The 23901-nt window shown below is 38.6% G+C and overlaps 1 protein-coding gene across 1 annotated transcript in view; it reads left to right on the forward strand.

Moving 5' to 3' along the window:
* The first annotated feature begins 9985 nt into the window (after positions 1 to 9985).
* Positions 9986 to 23901, forward strand: part of LOC127811113 (exopolygalacturonase-like) — a 28645-nt gene continuing 14729 nt past the window's right edge. Inside the window, exon 1 of the mRNA XM_052350824.1 lies at positions 9986 to 10118. Coding sequence (XP_052206784.1) covers positions 9986 to 10118 — 133 coding nt within the window. The remainder of the gene's footprint in view (positions 10119 to 23901) is intronic.

A 23901-nucleotide genomic window follows, 5' to 3' on the forward strand; every position in this document is an offset into this window, starting at 1 on the left:
CCCCATATTTTTGTGAAGATGCCACGTATTTTAAGTGAGTTTAAAATACCGAAAATATGTTTGAATTGGCAATGAGTGACCGAATCAGTCGTAGGGAGTACCCTAGAGCTTAGATACCTAAGGTTAAAGGTATATTTTTTATGAGCGTCTCGAGGCGAGATGTATGACGCTGAAAGAAATCAAATCAGAAATGGTTTTCGGTTAAGCTAAGTTATAACCTAAAAATACCGAATGATGGTAAGGGGCTTCCGAAAAATCGTATATATTGAGTAATTTTGAGTTAATAATCTTGGGATTTTAAGTATCTCGATAAATTTGATGTTTGAGGGTATAATTCTAATTAGAGAAATTATCCAAATGAAAGAATGATGAAATTAAGAGCTTAGGTGGTGAAATGTTAAAGTTGAAAACTTGAAATATGGGCCAAAGTGTTATTTGAAAGAAGTTTAGGGTTTTAGCTTGGATTTCAAAAGATGGATTAATTCTAGTTTTGGATTTCAAAAGCCACTCAATTATGGCTTTGAGTCTTTGGAGTCCATGGCTAAGATTGTGACAAGTGGCATAACACCATTGGTTGAAGGATTCTATAAATAGGCACCTTGAGTTGCTCTCAAATCATTTCAAACAAATTTGAGGAGTGAAGCACTCTAAGAGGAGGAGCTTTCTCTAGAGAGAGAGAAGGAGTTTCGGCAAGAAGGCGGGAAGAAAGCGGCGAAGAAGCGGCGGAGAACGAGCCTCGTCGGAGTTGCGGGTCTTCGCCGGAATTTGCCAAAATCAGTCAGTAAAAAGGCGAGTTAAGTCCCCTTTTTTTTAATAATCTTGTAGAGGGGGAAGAGAGGGTCGCGTAGGTTCAAACGGGGGTCAAATCGGAGTTAAAACGAGGGAGATATGGCCGAAATACCAAACCGACACGTTGCTGTTCGGAATCTGGTGCCTGCGCGTGAATTACACGCGCCGGATAATGGCTGCGCGTGGGGGCGCGTGTCCAGCCTTCTTGGGGAGCGTGAGAGCGCGTGAGGGGTCCTTTTTACATGAAAATTTCCAGTTACGCCCCTAATTTAATACCCTTCAACTCTATATAAAAATATTGGAGGTTAGATTTACCAAAACACATATTTTCTGCAGAAACCTAGGCCGTTTGCTGTAAAATTATATCGTCGAAGAGATAACTCAACAAGGTGAGACTCCGTGAGACTCCTATACTCCAAATCCTATTTTTATTCTCTTATGAGAGACTTCTATTGCATGAGACGTGTTTCTTGAAGTTATTATACGTGAACTCTTATTGTTCTCTTACGTGAAATTATGTTGCATATATAAACTGAATTTTCCTGAAAATATATGTTGTTGGCTTTTTAACTGTTGCATTTATAAAATTCGTGTGGCCATACTGTTGTACCTATTTATTGTTGGCCAAGGGCAAAAGTCGGAGATCCCCCGAGAGGCGCTGTGCGTGCGCCATCGAGAAAGCTCTCGTGGGGAAGACCGTGAGTCTAAGGCACAACAGATGTGGTGCTTGCATGAGTTCTATGAAGTTGGGCCGAAGTGACATGATTAGGAACCTCCCGAGAGGCGCTATGCGTGCGCCATTGAGAAAGCTCTCGTTGGAGGAGGCTGACGTGTTCACGAGGCACTTCAGAGTAGTTCTCGTTGTCTTCTCATACATTTTATACCTGATCATGCATCGATATAAACTGTTTTTGGAGTTTCTCACTAGAAGATTCATCTTCTAATTGAACTATGTCCCTGGAATATTCAAACGTTCCAGGTTCGACGAGCGGCTATAAGGGAAATGAGGTAGCTGAAGAATTAGCTTAAATTACTGCTTGTAGCATGTTTAGCATATTTTTATGCGTGAATCTATGTAATTTTGGATATGTTTAAGACGTTCAGTTATATCTTGCGAGAGATGATGTTCATGTAATTCATTTTGTAAACGTCTTGAACAATTTTATGATAAATAAAGTATTATGGTTGTGAACCATATCAGGTTCGATCTAGCTTCCGCATTCGAGATTTTAACGCCTGTCATAGCTATTTGATTATTGGGTTTGTTAAGCTGAGAAGGTTTAAATTTGGATTTTTGGGATATTGTGTGATGTATGATAGCTATTGTGATATGAAAAAAAAATTTTATATTCCTGAAATCCTAAATTATAACACGCTCAAGAAATTTGGGGTGTTACAAGAGAGAAAGAAAATCTTGGCCAATAATGTAGAAAATAATAGGACTTCCAAAAGTTGTTCCAAAGACTTCAAGAGACCCTTTTATATAGCATTAGAGAAGACTTTCCTTGATCAATCTCAGCCCTCCATGTGTCAAGTCTTTAAGCCAATCTCAGCCCTTCATATTGAATTCTTGATTTACCTTCCATAATCAGCTAACTTGATTGATCTTCAAGACCTTTGATTTTTGTTGATCTCCAATAAGCTTTGAATGAGCAAATCAATTCCAGTAATGCATGGCTAATTTTAAGGATTAAAATATCATCACAATCCTTCATAATTCTTGCAAAATCGTCCATAAATTAGAAATGATCAATTATGACTTCTAGATGATCTTCAAACATCTTTGATTGAGCAATTGACCCCTTATCTTCCATAACAAGAATAGCTTATTTGAAATTTGAATTTAAATCTCCATGAGGTGAAAAATGCAGCCAAATATTCTCAAATAATGAAACGAATTTGTCCAACAATGAATATATCAATTATAACTTCAAAAGCCCTTTATTGATCAACTTTCCATACTAAAAATGTTGACAAGTAGAGAATCAATTTGTGTAGCTGAATATATGCAAGATATCCTTAGAATATTCTCCCATAATGAAGATATCAATTAGCCATAATGAGTAGGATACTTGATTCCATGATTTGAGCCTCCATATCTTTTTAATGAGAGAGAATCAGCAATAAAGGAAAGTAATATCTATCAAGGTTTAATTTTTAAACTTTAATTTCCTCCATTAATGTTGAACAATAATGCTGAATCTTTAACTTCTCCATTTGAATTTAATTCAGAAAATTCTTCCATATTTAACTGAGTAGAGGAGCTTTTAGGAACCTTTAAATTTACTCCATGATTCTCTTACCATATTTAGACCAAGGAGATGATGTAGCCTAGTGAGTGTGCTCCACGTGGCTGCCATGTCATCAAAATGCCACATTAACAATGCCATGTCGCCAAGTTAGATATATGGCAACTCCATATAGTGGACTACTCTAATCTCCTTAAAAACTTCCATATAGATCTTTTGAACTTCCCATATATGAACAATGATTTCATATATATATATATATATATATCTTCTAGACTTTCCATTCCGAGAAGAACATTCCATACATAGCTCAAATACTCAAATTTCTAGAAAACTCCCTAAAAATTTGTTTCCATATATAATGAAATCTCTATGTCAATATAAGAAGTTTCCATATATAACCTGTGTCATGAAATCACTAGAGAACAACTTTGTAAGCCTTATGAAGGCTTCATGCTTTGTTAATACATAAAATATAAATATACATGAATGCACACATGCCAATCATCAATCATCAAAATATACACTCAATAGCATCTTGTGGTGTGATAACAAGATGTGTGGTGATGCTCCTTGCTAAAGGATGCTAACGCAATTGTGGTCAAATTTGATCGAAGTTAATCGGGTAAATTAAGATGATGGACCTAGTGTGACCTGGTGGTAATGTGGGAAGATGGGTTGATTGGTGGAGTCGATAATTGGCTCTAGAATGTTACATAAGTTCCGTGAATGACAAGACTTATGAGAGGGAAGCCAACCATGAGATGGGAATGCTAAAGCGTGCAAGTAAAGGGTTCTCAAATCCTGTGATGTGAGTTGTAGCAGGATGAACACGTGGCTAAGGCACGGTTCAAAATCCATGAAGGCTCGTAATTGCATAGTCTAGTGTTAGTTCTGATGGTGTCGATGTGAAAATGAGGAAGTATCCTCATGTAGCACTGGATGAGTTTCCAGTTGATGAAACAGGATCAGTTGCCAGGTGGTAGGACCTGATGGAAATGATGGGAGCGTGAGGCTCAAGGACTGTGATGTAAAGCCTTGTTGATTACTGTGTATGCCTTTAATTTAAAGGTTTAGCGGGTCCTGGTAGTTAGACCAGGAGGATTTTGAGAAAGAGATCCAAGGTTATAAAAGATGGTTGGTCGGGGCAAAAGTGTGCTGCTTGAAGGAGTGTTACTCCGTAACGAGGGTTATAGATGGTAGTGTTGAAATGTGGCCTAGGTAGAACTTGAGATGTTCTCCTAAGAAAGGTTAAGCATGGGGTAACAACACTAGATGGACTTCCTAACGTACTACAACTTTAATAGGATGGATCACCTGGGAAAAGCCAGTGTGATGGAAAGTGCCTGAGTAGGAAGGTGAATCCTACGGCATTGAGTGGAAGTGTAAGTTCCACAGGGGTGATTTCCTGTGGGTAGAGCTTAAATCGAAGTGATAATTGATGATGACAAGAGTAGTGCCTGGAGGAAGGTCGTGTTGGTGGTGAGCCGGGCGACCCGGCTAGAGCTAATTGGGTTGGTTAGATGAAAATTGAGGGTGAATTTAAGCTGTCTCCAATGGGTGACGAGAGCTCAAAGAAAGAGCTCATGGGACAAGAATGGTTCCCAAGAATAATGTTTAGGTGATGAAATCACTTAATAGCTGTGAGTGATACAGCTGGGGGATGCCTTGGTGTGTGAGCAATTGATGAGATTTAACCTTGTAGTAAGGGTTAATGGGTGTGAAAGAAAGCAACTAGCGGAGCCGATTGGTGACCGGCTGGGGGTAGCCGGTGGCAACCGAAGGCGCCGACTGGGGATAGCAACAGCAGCCAGTAGCAACTGCCTATGGTCGTGAGGCGTCATAAGAGTAATCGGTTAGTAGCGTAGGTGGCTCTGGAGTCGTGGTTGCGACTGGATGTGGTGCTAAGCAATGGCATGAAGTCGTCCTAGCCGATGATGGTGGCATTAAAGCCAATGTGGTCGCTCACCGAGTGATGTGAGTTGATTGAAGCAAAGGGTATAAAAAAGCCCAGGAGAAGCCAGAGTCCCTCAGGGAATAAGCTATTTGCGAAAATGCTAACCCAAGAGTGGGGTTGCGCTTGTTGTGATGACCAGTGAGATTCAAGGAGCAACGAGTTTTTGAGAGGACATGGTGGTGTCATCGTCGCTGTTAGGGAAATGATGTTGTCAAGAAGGTCAAAAGTAACCATTGTGTATGGTAGGACCTCGAAGCCAAGTGTTGTTGTGGGCAGAGAAGGAAGACGCGTATGACTGGCCATGAAGGCTGGTGCCTGTGAGAATTGAGATGTAATGACCGTGGAAGGAAATTCGTTGTTGTCATGGTATTGTCCTTATCAAGGAGGACAAGGGGAACCATTATGCATGGTTTATGTCAGGTGTCTATTGCGAATTGAGAATGAACCTGATTTAAGATGGCCAAAAAGTTTCGTGCCTCCAGAATATGAGGCTTTGTCGAGAAATGGTGGAATTTGAAAGGTCCCAATGAAATTGAAGCTGGGCGAGTGAATTTGGCTAGAAGACCGCTACAAGGGTGGGGGTGTAACCATGTTAGCTCGTTATGGTGGGGTACCAAAGGCACGAGTCATCCTACAGGTGCGGTGCAATAAGTGATTGTGCAGATGGTAATAAGTCGATCAGTTGTGCCACGCACCGTGGGTGATGATGAGAGTCGATTAATGGTTCCACTTCTTTAAGCCTAATGGTAGGATCCCTGACTCGGGGTAGAGTTTAATAGCCAAGGTAAGGCCTAGCATGGAGCATGATTGTGAAAGCTGAAATGGGTAAAGAATTGAAGGGGGGTTTCTTAGTGAAGAGTTTCGTGGTATGGGTAAAAGACCCCTACTAGCGAGTAGTATCGGCCAGTAAGAAAGGCCTAAGTATCTCTGTGTGCATATATGAAGAACTCCTGGTTGGGGAGAAGGTTGTGGCCCGAGCATGGTTAAGCTCGAGGTGAAAATGTGAGGGTACGTGCATCACCAGACTCGAGGTGGACTCGAGTACTGCAAGTATGGTTGAAATGTAAAATAGTCTGGCATGGTGTTGAGTATGTTGATTATGCTTAATCATAGCGGCAAATGAAGGTCGGCTGGTCCAGGTAGTAGACCATGTATGAAATGGTCGAATTTGGCTGGATGAGCCAAATGGTTGCTTCCCATTTAGTGCTAGCATGGTTAGTTGATCGGTAATGAGAAGTTGCCATGAGGATCGACTCAAGCTATTCATTCATGTGATTAATGGTGGCATGCCATGATGGAATGGGAGTTAGAGTGTCTTGTGGGCATTAGAAGTGACATTATGGCAGATGATCAATGCTAAGACGTTGCTGGTGGGACCAGCATAAAATCGTGGCCATGTGTGATTGGCAGTGGGGAAACGTTTCCATGTGTGATTAGTGATGCAGTGTTAGCGTGTGTTTATTTCGATAGATGGGAAAATGGGAAGTGAACTATAAAACGATGCTTCAAGGTAAAGGAAATCTATCAAGAGATGGACATCATTACAATAAGCATGACTAGTGACCAGTGGTGCAGTTTAGCTGGAGGCCAAAGTGGTATTCGGTTGATGAATGTCCTCGAGAGTCGGAGGACCAAAAGCCTAAGCGAAGCATTGAGATGGGTATAACCGAGGTAAAGGTGAGAAATTGTTAGGCTATGAGATTCTCGAGCATAGAAATTTGGCATGTAGCCCGAGAATGTGATTGTCTTGGGTAGGAGAGTACGGTAAAGTGAATTTTGAGGGCGAAATTCTTTTAAGGGGGTGGAATATAACACTCGATGTTACTGGTGTTAAGAGAATGAGAAAGGAAGTGAGAAACATTCAAAAATGCCTTTAAGAAGGTTATGGATTCTTGAGAATAAGGGTGCCCTAGGAAAGGGGTATTTTGGTAATTTGGATAGTGAAGTCCAATAAAAGGTATTTTGGGTAATTTTGGAGTGAAATTCCATAAAGGAATTTAATTATGGAAAATAGGAAAAATAATAAATATTCAATTATTTGAGAAAATAAATAATTTTCCCTAAATTGGTGAATTAATGTGGTAATGCCACATGGATTGTTGAGATGGAAGCTTGGAAGCCAAGTTGGTGTCTTAGAGTGACACATGGCATTATGTGGTCCAGGATAAATGGCGAGACTTAAATAAATGCAAAAGAAATGTTAATTAGTCTTTCAAGCATTTAATGAGAGGCATGATGGTATTGGATTAAAGAAAAATCCAAAAATAAATTAAATTAGTCATGCATTAATGCTGGAAAATAGTCTCATTAATTTAAATGGGAAAGAAATGGGAAATTCAAGAGATCTAATGGGTGAGATGTATTCTTGAAAAGAGAATGAATCTAAGGGTGGGGATTTAAAGAGAAGAAATGGCATGGATTGCCAAGTATTAAAGAAATGGAGGGTTGAGATTAAATCTTTTAAAAGCACATGGATTGTGCTTTCTTTGGAAGGTTGAGATCTTCTGTTGAAAAGTTAGTAAAAATCTAATGGATGAGATTAAAGCCTCCAAAGCATATGGATTGTGCTTGTTATAGAAGGCTAGGATGCATTCTTCCAACTTAAGTAAAATCCTAGCACTAGGATTTATTCTTGCCATGGAAATAAAATAAGTGGAAAAAAAGGGGAATTTTGGCTACATAAAGGGAGGTGGAGAAGAGGGCTAAGCTTTTTGGCCAAGTCCTTAGAGTGTAACGACCCATTAGGGGGTCTAGAAATTATTTAGAACTTATTTAATTCCCTATTTAATTAGTGTTTAAGAGATTTTACCAATTAATTATTTTAATGTGGTAATATAGAATTTTTTTTTAATTGAGGGAATAATATTTAATTCTTTTTAAATTGTGGAAATTAAATGCTGGGACATGAAGGTCATTTAGCAATTTGCGATTAGAATTTAATTATCTAATTAATGTTTTTCGTGATTGGGAGTCCATGCGGGAGATGAAGTTAAGAGTCTCCAAATCGTAGTAGGAGATTGAGAGATGATTTATAGGGCTTGTGATGCTTATATATATTCAGTCTATTAGTTATAATCTTCTCACGCCGTTAGAGGAGATTTCTAAGAAGAACAGAGAGCCAAGAACAACATCAGTGTTGGCATAGGCGAAGTTGTTTAGCGAATTGTTCAATCCGATCCATCATAAGGAAAGTTCTTCTCCTTGTAATCCTTTCTTCCTAGAGCATGTTAGCATTCGTTCTCAGTTATCCTAGATTTTTGTTATGGTATTCAAGTGTTATCAGTATCAGTTAGCAGATACGTTTGCATATTTATATATATATATACACATATTCAGTAAAGTCATGAGCAAGTAGCTTTCTTGTAATCCTTTAATTCAAGATCCATGTTTTTAGTGATCTCAGAATACCAAGGCTCTATGTTTTGGTTCCCAGTTTAATCAGACAGTAAGTTCATGCATATGTATATATATATATTCATGCGGTATATCAATATCCAGTGAATTATGATAAGCTATGCATAATTCTTACAGTGATTTCTTTCAGAAATGATTGATTAATCCATCTTGATGTTATTCTATATCGATTAGGATTGTTCTCCCAAGATTTATTTTGGAATGGTGTAGTAATGTTAAGTGTTGATGCAAGATATAGTCCCTGTTGTCATAAGCCTTATTTTGTATGTGATTTCAGACATTCGAATGAGTTGCATTCTGCCCTTTCAAATGTTGGAAATTGCCAAATTCATTCGAATGAATTTGTGAGTCATTTGAATGAGTCCTTGAAAGATCCGAATAGCTTTTGTTATATATCATCTATCATTCGAATGAGTTTCTTCTATTCGAATGACCAGCTTTTTTTATATATCATCTATCATTCGAATGAGTTTCTGTCATTCGAATGACCTTAGTGTAGTCCATTTAGTTCATTCGAATGGGTTGCTACTTCATTCAAATTGCTCCCTTATGCTTCAGCTGTGATCCAAATAGTATCATACGGCATCCGAATGACTCATATTCCATTTGAATACATATCCAGTGTTATGCCTTATATTCGAATGACCTTCCTTGCATTCGAATGACTCTCTTGAGACTTCCGAATGACTTCCAATAAATTATTAAAGCAAGTCTTAAATTTAATATAAATATTCAATTCTTCAAATATTGAATTTTTATGCCGAGATATGATAAAATCCAATGTACCATGCCCATACTCAGAAATTACAAAATCTTTGTATCTCAATATAGTTGATGAAGATCATATACCATGTTTAGCAATTATTATGACATGTTCAGCATTATTTTATGAGATTATGTGCATACATATTTGTATGAGCATTGAGCATGACTTTATATGGAGCACTACATATTTTGTGTTAGCATTTATATGAGCATTGCATTATGCGTGCCAGACGGCTTGTCCGCGGGGATCCCACTAGTATCAGTTTCAGTTATATCTCAGTTATGAGTTGCTCGCCTGATATCAACCAGGGGGCTAGGGCCTTTGCCCATAGTATGTGCTTACAGTTTTTATGTATGTAGGATTCAGACCAGGCAATAGATGTGAGGCCTAGCAATAGTGGTTAGTAGTGTGTGTACGTGGAGCTGCTCAAGACAAAAGATGTCTGGGAGATTGTCAGTTTATAATGTCTTGTCAGTTAGGGTCATTTTATATTTCAGTTGAGGGATTGCCCCTTAGACAGAGTTTATGATTTTTCAGTTTATATTGACTCAGAGTTTTATTTAGTTGATTGAGATATTCATTTATGGCATCAGATTTCAATTTATTAGTTAGTTTTATTTTGTTTCCCCGTAGCACCTCTTCTCGGGCAATTCTAGGAGAAAAAGGTGTTACAGTATTGGTATCAGAGTAGGGTTTTGAGGAGTCTCTAGTACGCACATATGATGTTGGGTAGAGTTAGGACTTGTGTCTGTCAGTTAGATAAATTGGCCCAATTAATAATATTCTAACTCTAAGTGGTGATGTAGGAAGATGAGTAATAGACGTGGACGACCCCATACTCGCAGTCAAGCTGCTTCTGTCCCAGTTGAAGTTCCAATATCCATGCCTGGCTCACCAGGGGAGTCTGGTAATGACTTACAGCAAGGGATGGCCAAGATGCGAGGTATGCTCGTAGGTTTGATGAGGGTGGTTGATACCCTAGTTACTAATCAGGTGAGGCATTCGTAAGTATCACAGGAAGCATGAGGTAGTGGAGGTGATACGCCAGCTGCCCCAACAACTCCAGCTGTGGAGATAGACACTGGGAGTCAGTTATTAAAGGATTTTATGGCCTTCCAACCACTAACATTCCATGGAGGCACAGATACAGCAACGGCAGAAAAGTGGATGCTATCAATAGAAAAGCATCTCCGATCTATTGGTTGTATAGACGATCGATGGGTGCGACTTAGCACATTTTTATTCAGAGGTGATGCCGAGAGATGGTGGGAGACTGCCCGCCAAAGGTTTGGGAATCGAGAACCCACGTGGATTGAGTTTCAGCAAGTGTTCAATGATGCTTATTATCCAACATGGGTCAAGGAGCAAAAGGTTTATGAGTTCATCAAGTTAGTGAAAGATACCAAGATAGTGGCCTAGTATGAGGCAGAGTTTACAGCCTTATCTCGATATGCCCCAGAGTTGTGTCCACTAAAGTAAAGAAGGCCACCAAATTTCAAAGAGGATTACGTGCTGATATTCATTATGCTTTTGGAGGAGCTCTGAGCGAGGATTATACTACGGTAGTCCAACGGGCATATACTATCGAGCGAGATCGCAATGAGTGGAGAGCGACCCAAGCAGCCAAAAAGGGAGCAAATACATTTCAGGGTTCATCCAACAATAAGAAGAGGAAGTGGACAAGCAGACCAGGAAATAATACAGAAAATAAACCATAGTGTAATCAGTGTGTAAAGAAGCACAAAGGACCATGTATGGCGGGATAAAATGTCTATTTCAAGTGTGGTTAAGAAGGGCATAAGAAGAATAATTGCCCAAGAAATCAAGCAGTGCTCCCAGCACCTAAGGTAACTTGTTTCAAATGCGATCAGAAGGGACATAAAGCTAACAGGTGTACACAACCACCTCAGAATAGAGGTCAGCAGGCAAATCAAAGGCCACTTGCAATTAGAGGGCTAAGAGGAGCACCCATACCAGCATAACAAGTGGCAGAGCATCCATCTCCCATGGAGAGACAGGTGCAGGGTAGGGTCTATGCTCTCACCACAGCGGATGCAGAGCAAAGCGATGATACTATCCATGGTATTCTATCTTTATATGGTCATGATCTGCGTGCATTATTTGATGCTGGTTCTACACATTCTTTTATTGCACTACACACAATATGTTATGTTCCCCATTCCCGGATTTATTTTCCATACCACTTGCTTGTTTCTACGGGTGGCAAGAGAAATGTTTGAGAATTGTGAGATCAAGGTACACGATAAGAAGCTATTTGGAGACTTGGTGATTCTCGATGTTAAGGATTTTGATCTGATCCTTGGCATGGATTAGTTATCATGTCATTATGCAAGAGTTGATTATCGAAGGAAGATTATCGACTTTGAACTACCTCAACAACCGGTTCTTATTTATAGAGGAGTCAAGCTTGTAATGACCCGTTAGAGGGCCCAGTATTTATTCAAGAATTATTTAATTAATTGTTGAACTATTTGATTAAGAGATTTTGTCAATTAATTATTTAATGTGGCAATTTAGAGATTTTGAAGGAAAAGAATAGCATTTATTTCTTTTTAATGTTGGAGTTAAAAGAATTTGCCAAGGTGGCAATTTAGATTTTTAATTGAGAGAATAGTATTTAAATAGCATTTAAATGGCATTTATTTTCCAAGAAGGTAATTTTGGAGTTTTATTATTATTTGAGAGTATTAATAATATTTTTTGTATTATTATTAATTAAGTGAGATTATGTATTTAAAGGAGAATGAGAATCCATGTATGAGATGGATTTGGATTGAGAGTCTCCTAGTTAGATTTGGAGAAGGAATCCAAGTTGTAGAAGAAGTGTGATCTAGGGCTTTATGTCTATATATATAGCCCATTAGCTTAGCTTTTCTTCACGCTGTGTGAAGAATAGAGAGGCCAAGAGATAGCAGAGGCTTGCGAGAATCTTCAGGATATCTCCAGGGTTCAATCAGAGAGTTCTATCAGGTAAGTATCCTTCCTGTAAATCCTTCCTTTACAGGTTTATATCAGTGTTTCCATATTAAACAAGTATTCTTGTTGAGTTTCAGTTTACAGATACATATATATATATCTATATGCGTTTATAGTAAGTTCCATGGTAGTTCAAGCATGATTTAATAGCGATTCAATCAAATATATTAGTGAATCATCCTTAATGTTGTTTCATATCAATTGGCATTTAATTTCCCAAGATTTCTTTCAGAATGGTGTAGTTTTAATGAGATTTGTTCAAGATCAAGGCCTCTGTATTCGTTCATGTTCGTCAAAAATAGTTGCAGACATCCGGATGTGTTCTTGATATCCGGATGGATTTTTTAGAGTTTGTGAGTGACATCTGGATGGGCTAGAGGCTATTCGGATGTGTCATAAAGTTTTCTATGAGTGACATCTGGATTACCCTTGGGCATATCCGGATGGCTTTAGCAATATATCTGGATGGTTTATATCACATCCGATTGAGTCCAATGCCTATTGTGAGTAATATCCAGATAGCTCTTGTTCATATCCGGATAGCCCAGTAATATCTGGATGCTTTGTTTTCTTATCCGGATGTGTCCAACAGTGATTATGAGTAGTATCTGGATGCCTTGAGTCGTATCCGGTTGTGTCTAGTTGTTGTGAGTGATGTCCGAATACTTCGTGTTGTATCCGGATGAGTTTAAGGCTTTTTGTGAATGATATCTAGATACCTTGTATCGTATCCAGATGTGTCAAAGGTTCTTCGAGTATGATATTCGGATGGTTTGTTCATACATCCGGATGCCTCCCTCAAAAGTTGAATTTCATATTCAAATAGTCTCCAGTAGCATTCGAATGCATCAGTGAGATATCTGGATGACTTGAATCATATCCGGATGTCCTACTTCATATCTGAATACATCCCAGTATATCCTAATAGTTTCTGATTGAACGCTAGTGTATCCGGATGAGCCTTCTTCATATCCAAATATCTTTCATCATATCCGGATATCCTTCCTGATATCCGGATGGCCTTTCCAGAAATCCAATTGAACTTCTAATACAGCTTAATTCAAGTTTTATTCAAATAAAAATATTCAATATCTCCAAATATTGAATTTGACTGCCAGAATATAACAAGTTAATCATGCCCATATCATAAATCATAATTCATAGAATCTTTGTATTCCAATATATAGATAAAGATCATATCATGTTCAGCATTATATTATTATAACATTATCAGCATTTTTTTGAGATTGTGTGCATACATTTTGGTATGAACATTGAGCATGACTTTATATGGAGGACTACATATCGTGTGCCAACATTTATGTGAGCATTGCATTGCATTATGCCCACCAGGCAACTTGTTTGTGGGGATCCCATCAGTTTCAGTTTCAGCTCAGTTTATGAGTTGCCCACCTGGGGGCTACTAGGGGCTAAGGGCATATTGCCCACAGTATATGCTTATAGTTTTTATGTATGTAGGATACAGATCAGACATGTATGTATTATCAGATTACGTGATTCTATGAGCCAAAGTTGCATACCTGCATTTAGTTTACAGTTTATGTGCATTACATTTCTTTTATGAATGCAAACAGACAATGATTATACTCAGTACAAGTTCAATAAGTATTTATTAGTATCGATAATCTTCGATTCAGCTTCAGTTATTCTTTCCAGCTTACTTGCTGAGCTTTGTAGCTCACCTCGTACTCTTCACCCCTCCAGGTCCTAGTAGGGGAGCACCAGAAGTGGGGCCTAGCAGTAGTGGTTTATAGTTTATGTACGTGGAGCCGCTCAAGATAAAAGATGTCTGGGAGTCTGTTGAGTTTTATAGTGTTTTCTCAGTTTAGATCTATTTTATATTTCAGTTGAGGGATTGTCCCTTAGATAGAGTTTATGATTCTTTTCAATTTATGTTGGCTCAGAGTTTTATTTTAGTGGATTGAGATGTTCAGTCATGGTATTAGGTTTCTGTTTATCAGTTAGTTTTATTTTTTATTTCCCGTAACACCTTTTCTCGGGCAGTTCTAGGAGAAGGGGGTGTTACAAAGCCTATGTCTACGATTCCTATGATCTCAGTGATGAAAGTCGAGAAGCTGATACGTAATGTGAAGCTTACCTAGCTTTTGTGACTATTGACGTGGGAAGCAAAAGGAAGTTACCTGAGGTGCCAGTCGTACGAGATTTCCCAGATGTGTTCCTTGATAAGTTACCAAGATTACCTCCCCGGAGAGGGGCGGAATTTACTATTGAGTTATTACCTAGTACACAACCTATTTCTAAGGCGCCAAATCATATGACACCCAATGAATTAAAACAGTTGAAGGCCCAGTTATAAGAATTAATAGAGAAGGGTTTTATTCAACCCAATTCATCCCCTTAGGGTGCACTAGTATTGTTCGTGAGGAAGAAAGATGGATCTTTGAGGCTATGTATTGATTATCGCTAATTGAACCAGGTGACAGTGAAGAATAAATATCCCTTACCGCGAGTGGATGACTTGTTAGATTAGTTGTGAGGAGCTAAGGTATTGTCAAAGATAGACTTAAGATCAGGTTACCATCCGGTATGAGTTAGAGATGATGATATATAGAAAACCGCTTTCAGGACTCACTATGGACACTACAAGTTCGTGGTGATGCTATTTGGGTTAACGAATACCCCAGCTGTTTTCATGGATTTAATGAATCGAGTTCTGCATGAGTACCTAGACCGATTTATTTTTGTCTTCATCGACGAGATTCTAGTTTACTCACCTAATGTGGAGGAGCATACAGAGCATCTTACTCTAGTATTACAGAGGCTTAGAGAAGAGCAACTATACGCCAAGTTCAGCAAGTGTGAGTTCTAGCTCACTCAGATTGGATTTCTAGGTCATGTGGTGTCTAGAGATGGTATTTCAGTAGATCCAAACAAGACTAAAGTCGTTATGGATTGGCCGAGACCTACAATAGTGATAGAGATACTTAGTTTTCTAGGTCTTGCAGGCTATTATAGGTAATTCATTAAGGGGTTTGATCGTTTATCTTCCCCTATGACCAAGCTGACAAGAAAAGGAGAGAAGTTTGTATGGATTGACACGTGTGAACGTGTTTTCAAAGAATTAAAGCTGAAGTTGACTACCGCACCAGTTTTAGCAATTCCAAGAAGTGGAGAGAAATATTCCATTTATAGTGATGCCTCCCATTTAGGATTAGGATGCGTATTAATGCAAGAGGGCCGAGTTAATGCTTATGCTTCAAGACAATTGAAGAAACACGAAGTGAACTACCCTACTCATGATTTGGAATTGGAAGCAATAGTATTTGCATTGAAGATATGGCGACACTATTTATATGGTGAGAAAGTTGAAATTTATACAGATCATAAGAGCCTACATTATCTTTTGTCTAGAAAGAATTGAACATGAGGCAAAGGAGTTGGGTCGAGCTATTTAAAGACTTTGACTATGAGATTCTATACCATTCAGGAAAGGCTAATATGGTAGCCGATGCTTTGAGTCGGCGAGGAGCTTCTATGGCTACGATGATGGTTCAAGAATAGAGGTTATTAGAGAAATTGAGTGCCTTATCTATTTTAGCCCCAGAAGATAGATCAGTGGTGAGCTGTGCCTACATAAGAATACAACTCGAGTTATTTGATTTACTCAAGACACAACAATCAAAAGATGAGAAGTGGGCGTAGATTTTGGTAGATATTGAGAAATTTTCTCCTTTGGGATATACTCTACGGAGTGATGGTATACTCTTATTTCAGGGACATATGTGTATACCCGATGATAGAAATCTCAAGTAGGAGATTTTGAATGAAGCACACAAGAGTCGTTACACTATTCATCCAGGTGTTGCGAAAATGTACCATGACCTAAAGCGACAGTATTGGTGGAGTGGTATGAAAAAAAATGTAGCGAAATATGTGGCACAGTGTTCAGTATGCCAGCAAGTTAAAGTGGAACATCAGAAACCTGCAGGTTTATTACTTCCATTACCTATTCTGGAGTGAAAATGGGATAATGTTGCCATGGATTTTGTGATGGGTTTACCCAGGACTACTAGAGGCTATGATGCTATATGGGTGATTGTTGACCATTTGACTAAATCAACCCATTTTCTACCTATTAAGAAGACTTATCCATTAAATAGATTTGCAAGAATTTATATAGAGGAGATCTTGAAATTACACGGTGTTCCATCCAGCATTGTATTAGATCGAGATTCTCATTTTACTTCTCACTTTTGGTGAGCTTTGCAATATGATGCATTAGGATCTCAATTGAAGTTCAGCACGGCATTTCATCCGCAGACAGATGGTCAGTCAGAAAGGACTATCAGGACTCTCAAGGACATGTTGAGAGCTTGTGTTCTAGATTTTCAAGGTAGTTGGGATGAGCATCTACCTTTCGTAGAATTTGCCTATAACAATAGTTTTCATTCAAGTATTGGAATGTCACCATATGAGGCTTTATATGGGTGACTGTGTCGATCACCGATATGTTGGGAAGAGATTGGAGATAAGGCTTTATTATGTCCTGAAATTGTTGATCAGACGACATAAAAGATTCGAGTTATCAAAGCAAGAATGAAGACAACCCAAGACAGACATAAAAGTTATGCAGACAAGCGACGACCAGACCTCGATTTTGAGGTAAGCGACCATGTTTGGTTGAGAGTCATACCTATTGAAGGTGTGCAAACATTTGGTGCAATAGGGAAGCTTAGTCCCCATTACATTGGTCCATTTGAGATTTTGGGAAGGATAGGGACTTTGGCATATGAGTTAGCTTTGCCACCTCAGTTGTCCCATGTTCATAACGTGTTTCATGTTTCGATGTTGAGAAAGTATATGCCAGATCCTCAGTATGTAATTAATTATCAGAATCTTGAAGTTAAAGAAGACGTGTCTTATGAAGAGATGCCTACCAATATTTTAGAGTGGAAGGAAAAGACTTTGAGAAACCGATCAATTCATCTTGTGAAAGTGTAATAGCAACGACACTCGTCAGAAGAGGCAACGTGGGAATTAAAAGAAGAAATGAGGCGTCTTTACCCCTCATTGTTCGAGTAACCAGGTACGAATTTGGAGGACCAAATTCTTTTAAGGAGGGGAGAAATTGTAAAGACCCATTAGGGGGTCTAGAAATTATTTAATTCCCTATTTAATTAGTGTTTAAGAGGTTTTGCCAATTAATTATTTTAATGTGGTAATTTAGAATATTTTTTTTAATTGAGGGAATAACATTTAAATAGCATTTAATTCTTTTTAATGAAGGTCATTTAGCAATTTGTGATTAGAATTTAATTATCTAATTAACATTTTTCGTGATTGGGAGTCCATGCGGGAGATGAAGTTAAAAGTCTCCAAATCGTAGTAGGAGATTGAGAGATGATTTCTAGGGCTTGTTATGCTTATATATATTCAATCTATTAGTTATAATCTTCTCATGCAACTAGAGGAGATTTCTAAGAAGAACAGAGAGCCAAGAACAGCATCAGTGTTGGCATAGGCAAAGTGGTTTAGCGAATCGTTTGATCCGATCCATCATAAGGCAAGTTCTTCTCTTTGTAATCCTTTCTTACAGGAGCATGTTAGCATTCGTTCTCAGTTATCCCAAATTTTCGTTCTGGTATTCAAGTGTTATCAGTATCAGTTACCAGATATGTTTTCATATTTATATATATATACACATATTCAATAAAGTCATGAGCAAGTAGCTTTCTTGTAATCCTTTAATTCAAGATCCATGTTTTCAGTGATCTCAGAATACCAAGACTCATTGTTTTAGTTCCCAGTTTAATCAAACAGTAAGTTCATGCATATGTATATATATATTCATGCGGTATATCAATATCCAATGAGTTATGATAAGCTATGCATAATTCTTACAACAATTTCTTTCAGAAACGATTGATTAATCCATCTTGATGTTATTCTATATAAATTGGGATTGTTCTCCCAAGATTTATTTCAGAATGGTGTAGTAATGTTAAGTTTTGATGCAAGATATAGTCTCTGTTGTCATAAGCCTTATTTCGTATGTGATTTCAGACATTCAAATGAGTCTTGTGTCATTCGAATGAGTTTTGAGGCATCCGAATGAGTCCTTAGTGTTATCGTATTATTCGTATGTGTTTTTAAAGTTTTGAGTATGACATTCGAATAAGTTTTCTTGTTATTCGAATGAGTCCTTGAAGATCTGAGTAAGCTGTTGTTTTGTATAGTTAAGCATTCGAATGAGTCTCTCTATCATTCGAATGACCCATGTGTATTCCATTCAATCATTCAAATGGGGTACTGTTGCATTCGAATGAGTTGCATTATGCCCGTTCAAATGTTGGAAATTGCCAAATTCATTTGAATGAATTTGTGAGTCATTCGAATGAGTCCTTGAAAGATCCAAATAGCCTTTGTTATATATCATCTATCATTCGAATGAGTTTCTTCCATTCGAATGACTAGCCTTTGTTATATATCATCTATCATTCGAATGGGTTGCTACTTCATTGAAATTTCTCCCTTATGCTTCAGCTGTCATCCGAATAGTATCATATGGCATCTGAATGACCCATATTCCATTCAAATACATCTCCAGTGTTGTGCCTTATAATCGAATGACCTTCCTTGCATTCAAATGACTCTCTTTAGACATCTGCATGACTTCCAGTACATTCTTAATGCAAGTCTTAAATTTAATATAAATATTCAATTCTTCAAATATTGAATTTTTATGCCAAGATATGATAAAATCCAATGTACCATGTCCATACTCAGAAATTACAGAATCTTTGTATCTCAATATAGTTGATAAAGATCATATACCATGTTTAGAAATTATTATGACATGTTCAGCATTGTTTTATGAGATTATGTGCATACATATCTGTATGAGCATTGAGCATGACTTTATATGGAACACTACATATCGTGTGCTAGCATTGCATTATGTGCGCCAGGCGGCTTGTCCGCGGGGATCCCACTAGTATCAATTTTAGTTATATCTCAGTTATGAGTTGCTCGCCTGATGTCGACCAGGGGGCTAAGGGCTTTGCCCACAGTAGGTGCTTACAGTTTTTATGTATGCAGGATTCAGACCAGGCAGGTATGTTTTACAGATTATATAAGCCTATGGCCAAAGTTGCATTACCTGGATTTTAGTTTACAGATTACGTGCATTGATATTTTATTCATGCATCGTTAAGTGGATATTATTTTCCTCAATATCAGTTCAGTTAATATTTCTTTTCAATATCGATATTTCTTGATTCAGCTTCAATTATTCTTTCCAGCTTATTACTTGTTGAGCTTTGTAGCTCACCTTGTACTCTTCACCATTCCAAGTCCTAGTGGAGGAGTACCAGATGTGGGGCCTAGCAACTGTGGTTAGTAGTGTATATACGTGGAGCTGCTCAAGACAAAAGAGGAGATTGTCAGTTCATAGTATCTTATCAGTTAGGGTCATTTTATATTTCAGTTGAGGGATTGCCCTTAGACAGAGTTTATGATTTTTCAATTTATGTTGACTCAGAGTTTTATTTAATTGATTGAGATATTCATTTACGGTATCAAATTTCAGTTTATCAGTTAGTTTTATTTGGTTTTCCCATAGCACCTCTTCTCGGGCAGTTCTAGGAGAAGGGGGTGTTACATAGAGGAAGAAAGGAAAGAATGGAGAAGAAAAGAAGAAGGAAATGAAAGAAGAAAATGTAATATTTATTTTGTATCTTAGCTATGAAGGCTAGATTTTTCTTTCTTTTTCTTCTCTTGAAATATGGGTTTATTTGTGTGCAAGGATCTCTTAGGTAGAAGGGATTGAATGAAGTTAAGAGGGTTTAAAAGCTTCAAAGAATGCTAAGGTAAGGGATAGCCCCTTGGGATGGTGGCTTGCAGGTGGTAAAGTATGTGCTTAAACTTTTAAATGTGTGCATTGGCATGTTTTGTTTATGTTTAAAGACCTATGGCCATGAGGTTGTGTGGGGGTAGGGTAGATTAAAGCCTCAAACCAAGGTGGTTGTAAGGATGTGGAAGCCCTAACCATGTTGCATACATGCATTGGCATCACATATTATGTTTTTGTTCATACTTATGTTCATTGCACCCCTTACTGAGCTTTATGGCTCATGAGGTTTTATCGTCCCCTTGTAAGGTTATTCTTATGGCAAGAGATTGGGATGGTTGCAAGCTTAAGGTTGGAAGCCTTGTGATGTTTTATTTTGTGTTGTTAGTTGTGGCTTGGTGAAGCCTAAGCTTGTATTGTAATGGTCATGTATGATTTTATTTTGAAAATGAGATATTGGCTTAGGGCATGTGGAAGCCAAAGCATTGGTGTAAATCTCATATTTGGTTTGGCTTTTGGAAGCCTATCATGTTTAGGTAATTTATGTTGTAATAAGCCCAAGAGTGGTGTAAGGAGTATTATTTTGTTGTGTAATCTTTTTATGTAAAAAAGTGGGTATTTTTGAGGTATGGGTGATGTGTGTGAAATCTAGAAATTTTGGGCTAAAAAGGCCAAGAAAAAGTTTTTAAGTGAAGTAGCAAGTCGCGGGCGGCGGGCGTGTAGCAAGCGTGCAGGGGAGCGATAAGCGTGCAGCAGGCAGGGTGCGCGAGCGGCCGGGTGCGAATAGGCATGGTCGAGCGGCTGGCGTACGGGCCCCGGGCACGCCAGTAGGCCGTCAGCCAATTTTTTTTTTTTAAAAAAAAATGGAAATTAAGGGGGTTTAGGGGCATTTCCTAATTGATTTTGGGCCCTGGAGAGATTTTCAAAATAAAGGGATTTTTTGGGCATTTCTTTTGAGATAAATGTCGAATTTTTGAAAAATGGAAAATTTGAGTTTTTCCTTGAAAATTGGTAAAAATCAATGGGTTGATTAAAATGGTGATTCTTATGGAGCCCGGTGGAATTCTTGGAAAGAATAAGAGAATTAAAATAAATAAAAATGGCGATTGGGACAATCTTAATGGAAATTAATCAAGCCAAGTGTGGTATGGTTAAAGCCCAAATCCACTAGTGGATCCTAGGGTTTATGGAAGGGAAGGACGAAGCCTAGTTCCCACCTAGAGTGTTTCGTGTTGAAACATAGTCCACCCTTCACGTATGGCCGGGCATGTGAGCAGTTTGGATGATTGTTCACGAGTGGCACCCATAAGTGGGAACAAGGCGTCACAGTAACTCTGCACGCATAGGTGTCAGGTAATGACTAGGGATGTCTAATTGTTGGGCGCTAGTCGTGGCTAAGTAGTATAGGGACCCTTGAGCTTGGAAGAGTTGATTCTTTTTCCTAATGGTTTGTTGGATGGCTTGATGTGAAAATTCAAGATTAGCATGAAACCTGGTGAGTCGAGCTGTAGAGTGCCAGATGTTGGCTTGGGAGCTCTAGATTTGTTGTGGCACTGCTAGGAGCATGACCTGCTCACTCGTATAAGAGGTGCCCAATACCAAGATGAAATGGTGATCAGTTATCTGTGCCGAGTTAACCAAGTATTCAGATCTACTGTGTATGAGCAATTATAGGGCCTCTCTCAAAAACAGGTCTCGTTCATCAAGAAATTTATGAATGACTTTTGGAGACATGTAGTAGAAAAGCTTTTGGAAGATTTGAATCTCCTATTCTAGTATGAAAAGTTCATTCGGGCTTTAAAGCGGCAAGCTAAGTTTTAGGAGCCTAACTAGAGGTTCCAGGAGGACCCGACCAGAATCGGGAGGTTCCCTAAGAACCTACCATCTGTATTGGCAGCATTGAAGTTTGAGGATTTGGGCGCGGAATCAACCTGCTCTAGTGTAGGGGACAACGAAGACCTTGTCGACCTTGAGAACGAAGCTACGTCCTGGGCCAAAGGGGATGAAAGGAGCACTACGTAGGAAGGCGGTGCCTTAGATAGTAGGGCAATATTGTAAAATAGGGACTAAGTAAAGGAAAGTATGTGTAATATATGTGGTTAGTGAATGGTAAACATATGTAAATTATGTATGAGGAATGAAATGTGAGTTTGTGTATGAATGATGGATGTTGCTAAGTCAGCTTTCAAATGATATGTGATGGGGTATTGGTGCAGCGTTATTTCAATGAATTAGAATTTAAGAGAGCTCCAAAACCCCCGTCAATGATCCTAGAGCGAAATTGAGGGTAGAAGGGAAAGCAAGGGTAAGAAAGCACAGTGGGTTGTTGAGTGACAGTAAGGAACAGTCTGCCAGTCGCGAACGGTCGCCTGTATCCTTTAGTCTATCGACTATCCTAACTGAGCCCGATTTCCAAAGTTCCTAGTTTTAGTAGGTGATGGAAATTTATGTGACGTTTGAGGGTTGTTGTGAGGAAGTTAAGTACCTATAAGAGGCAGATATTCCCAGTACTCAAGTGTTCTGATGTGAATTTCGAGGATGAAATTCTATTAAGGAGGGGAGAGCTGTAATATCCCAAAAATTTTGAAGACAAATAATAACTATTGAATATTTGAGAATTTATGAGGAAATAATAATTTATATGGTTTTAAGGAAATGGGCGATTAGGATAAATAATTATTTTATTTGGGAGTATCTACAGAAATAATCAAAGAATAAAATAAATTAAGTTGGGAAATTAATTTGGAAATTTGGGGTGTAAGCAAAATAAGTGGAAATGGAAGTTCGGGTGTAAGGGAAATTATTAAGGGGGCGTGTGTGTAATTAATGGAAATCGTGGGTGCTGAAATGCAAATTGCAAAAATGGTCGCAGCTTCACTTTAAAATTAATGGGGGTCGCATATATGTTAAAGGCGGTGTGTGACGCGAGCGAGGGGGACTAGGGGTTGGACGTGGGATCAAACCCGCGAGCGTGTGCGCGAGGCTTGGAGAGATTTGCTGATTTTTCAGCAAAATCCTCCCCGAAATGACGTCGTTTCAGGGAGGCGGTGGTGCTCCCCAGCGACCACCACGTGGCTCTCCCCCAGCCACCCTTTTTCACACCTCTTTTAAGCCCATTTCGAGCATTTTCGAAGTAGCAAAAGGAGACAGAATGGTGATAGAAGGAGGGGGCTCGGTAAGGGGAGAAAATTGAAGGAAAAGTTAGGAAAAATCTTGCTTAATCCTCGTTTTAAGTGGCCAGGTAAGTTAATAAATTATTAGGGTATTATATACATGGAGATATTAATTTTATACGGTTGAAATTAATTTATTGGGGCTCGATAACTCATTATTTACCTTACTATATTATTTCATAGTGGGAGTGCGAGAGAAGTTAGGATTAGCTATTTGTAGGCAAGCTCCTAACTCTCTCCACATGTTCTTAATTTCCTGCAAGAGTCTCCGTGGTTTCTCGTATTTTATTCCCTCCCTCACCATGACTCGGTTCCACGCATTAATAATGATAATCCGCGTGGTAACCACCCAATGACTTGTATTTTAATAATGGGTTTATATGTAATGGGATGAGTTAAGCAGTGATGACTTGATGTCTTCCATTGCATCTGTCACGGAGTTTCGAATTGCTTTGCTTCCCTTGGGAATGATGTCGAACCTGTTGGGTTAGGTTCTTAGAAGATTGGAGTATGGTTTAATTGGGTTATGTGAAGAGTCTTACTGGAAAAAGTGTAATGTGTGGTAACATGTATATTGAGATGGTTTCCTATGTACGGGATGAAGTGAGACCGAGAAGGGTATATTGATGTTTATGTTGCCAAGTGAATGAAGGGTCATGAAAAGAGGTTACAAATGATAAGTATAAAGTATAAAAGTTTAGTGTTGTTTGTATGTGTGTCTTAAG

The sequence above is a fragment of the Diospyros lotus genome, chromosome 10 (assembly GCF_014633365.1).
Source record: "Diospyros lotus cultivar Yz01 chromosome 10, ASM1463336v1, whole genome shotgun sequence".
In the NCBI taxonomy this organism is placed as follows: Eukaryota; Viridiplantae; Streptophyta; class Magnoliopsida; order Ericales; family Ebenaceae; genus Diospyros; species Diospyros lotus.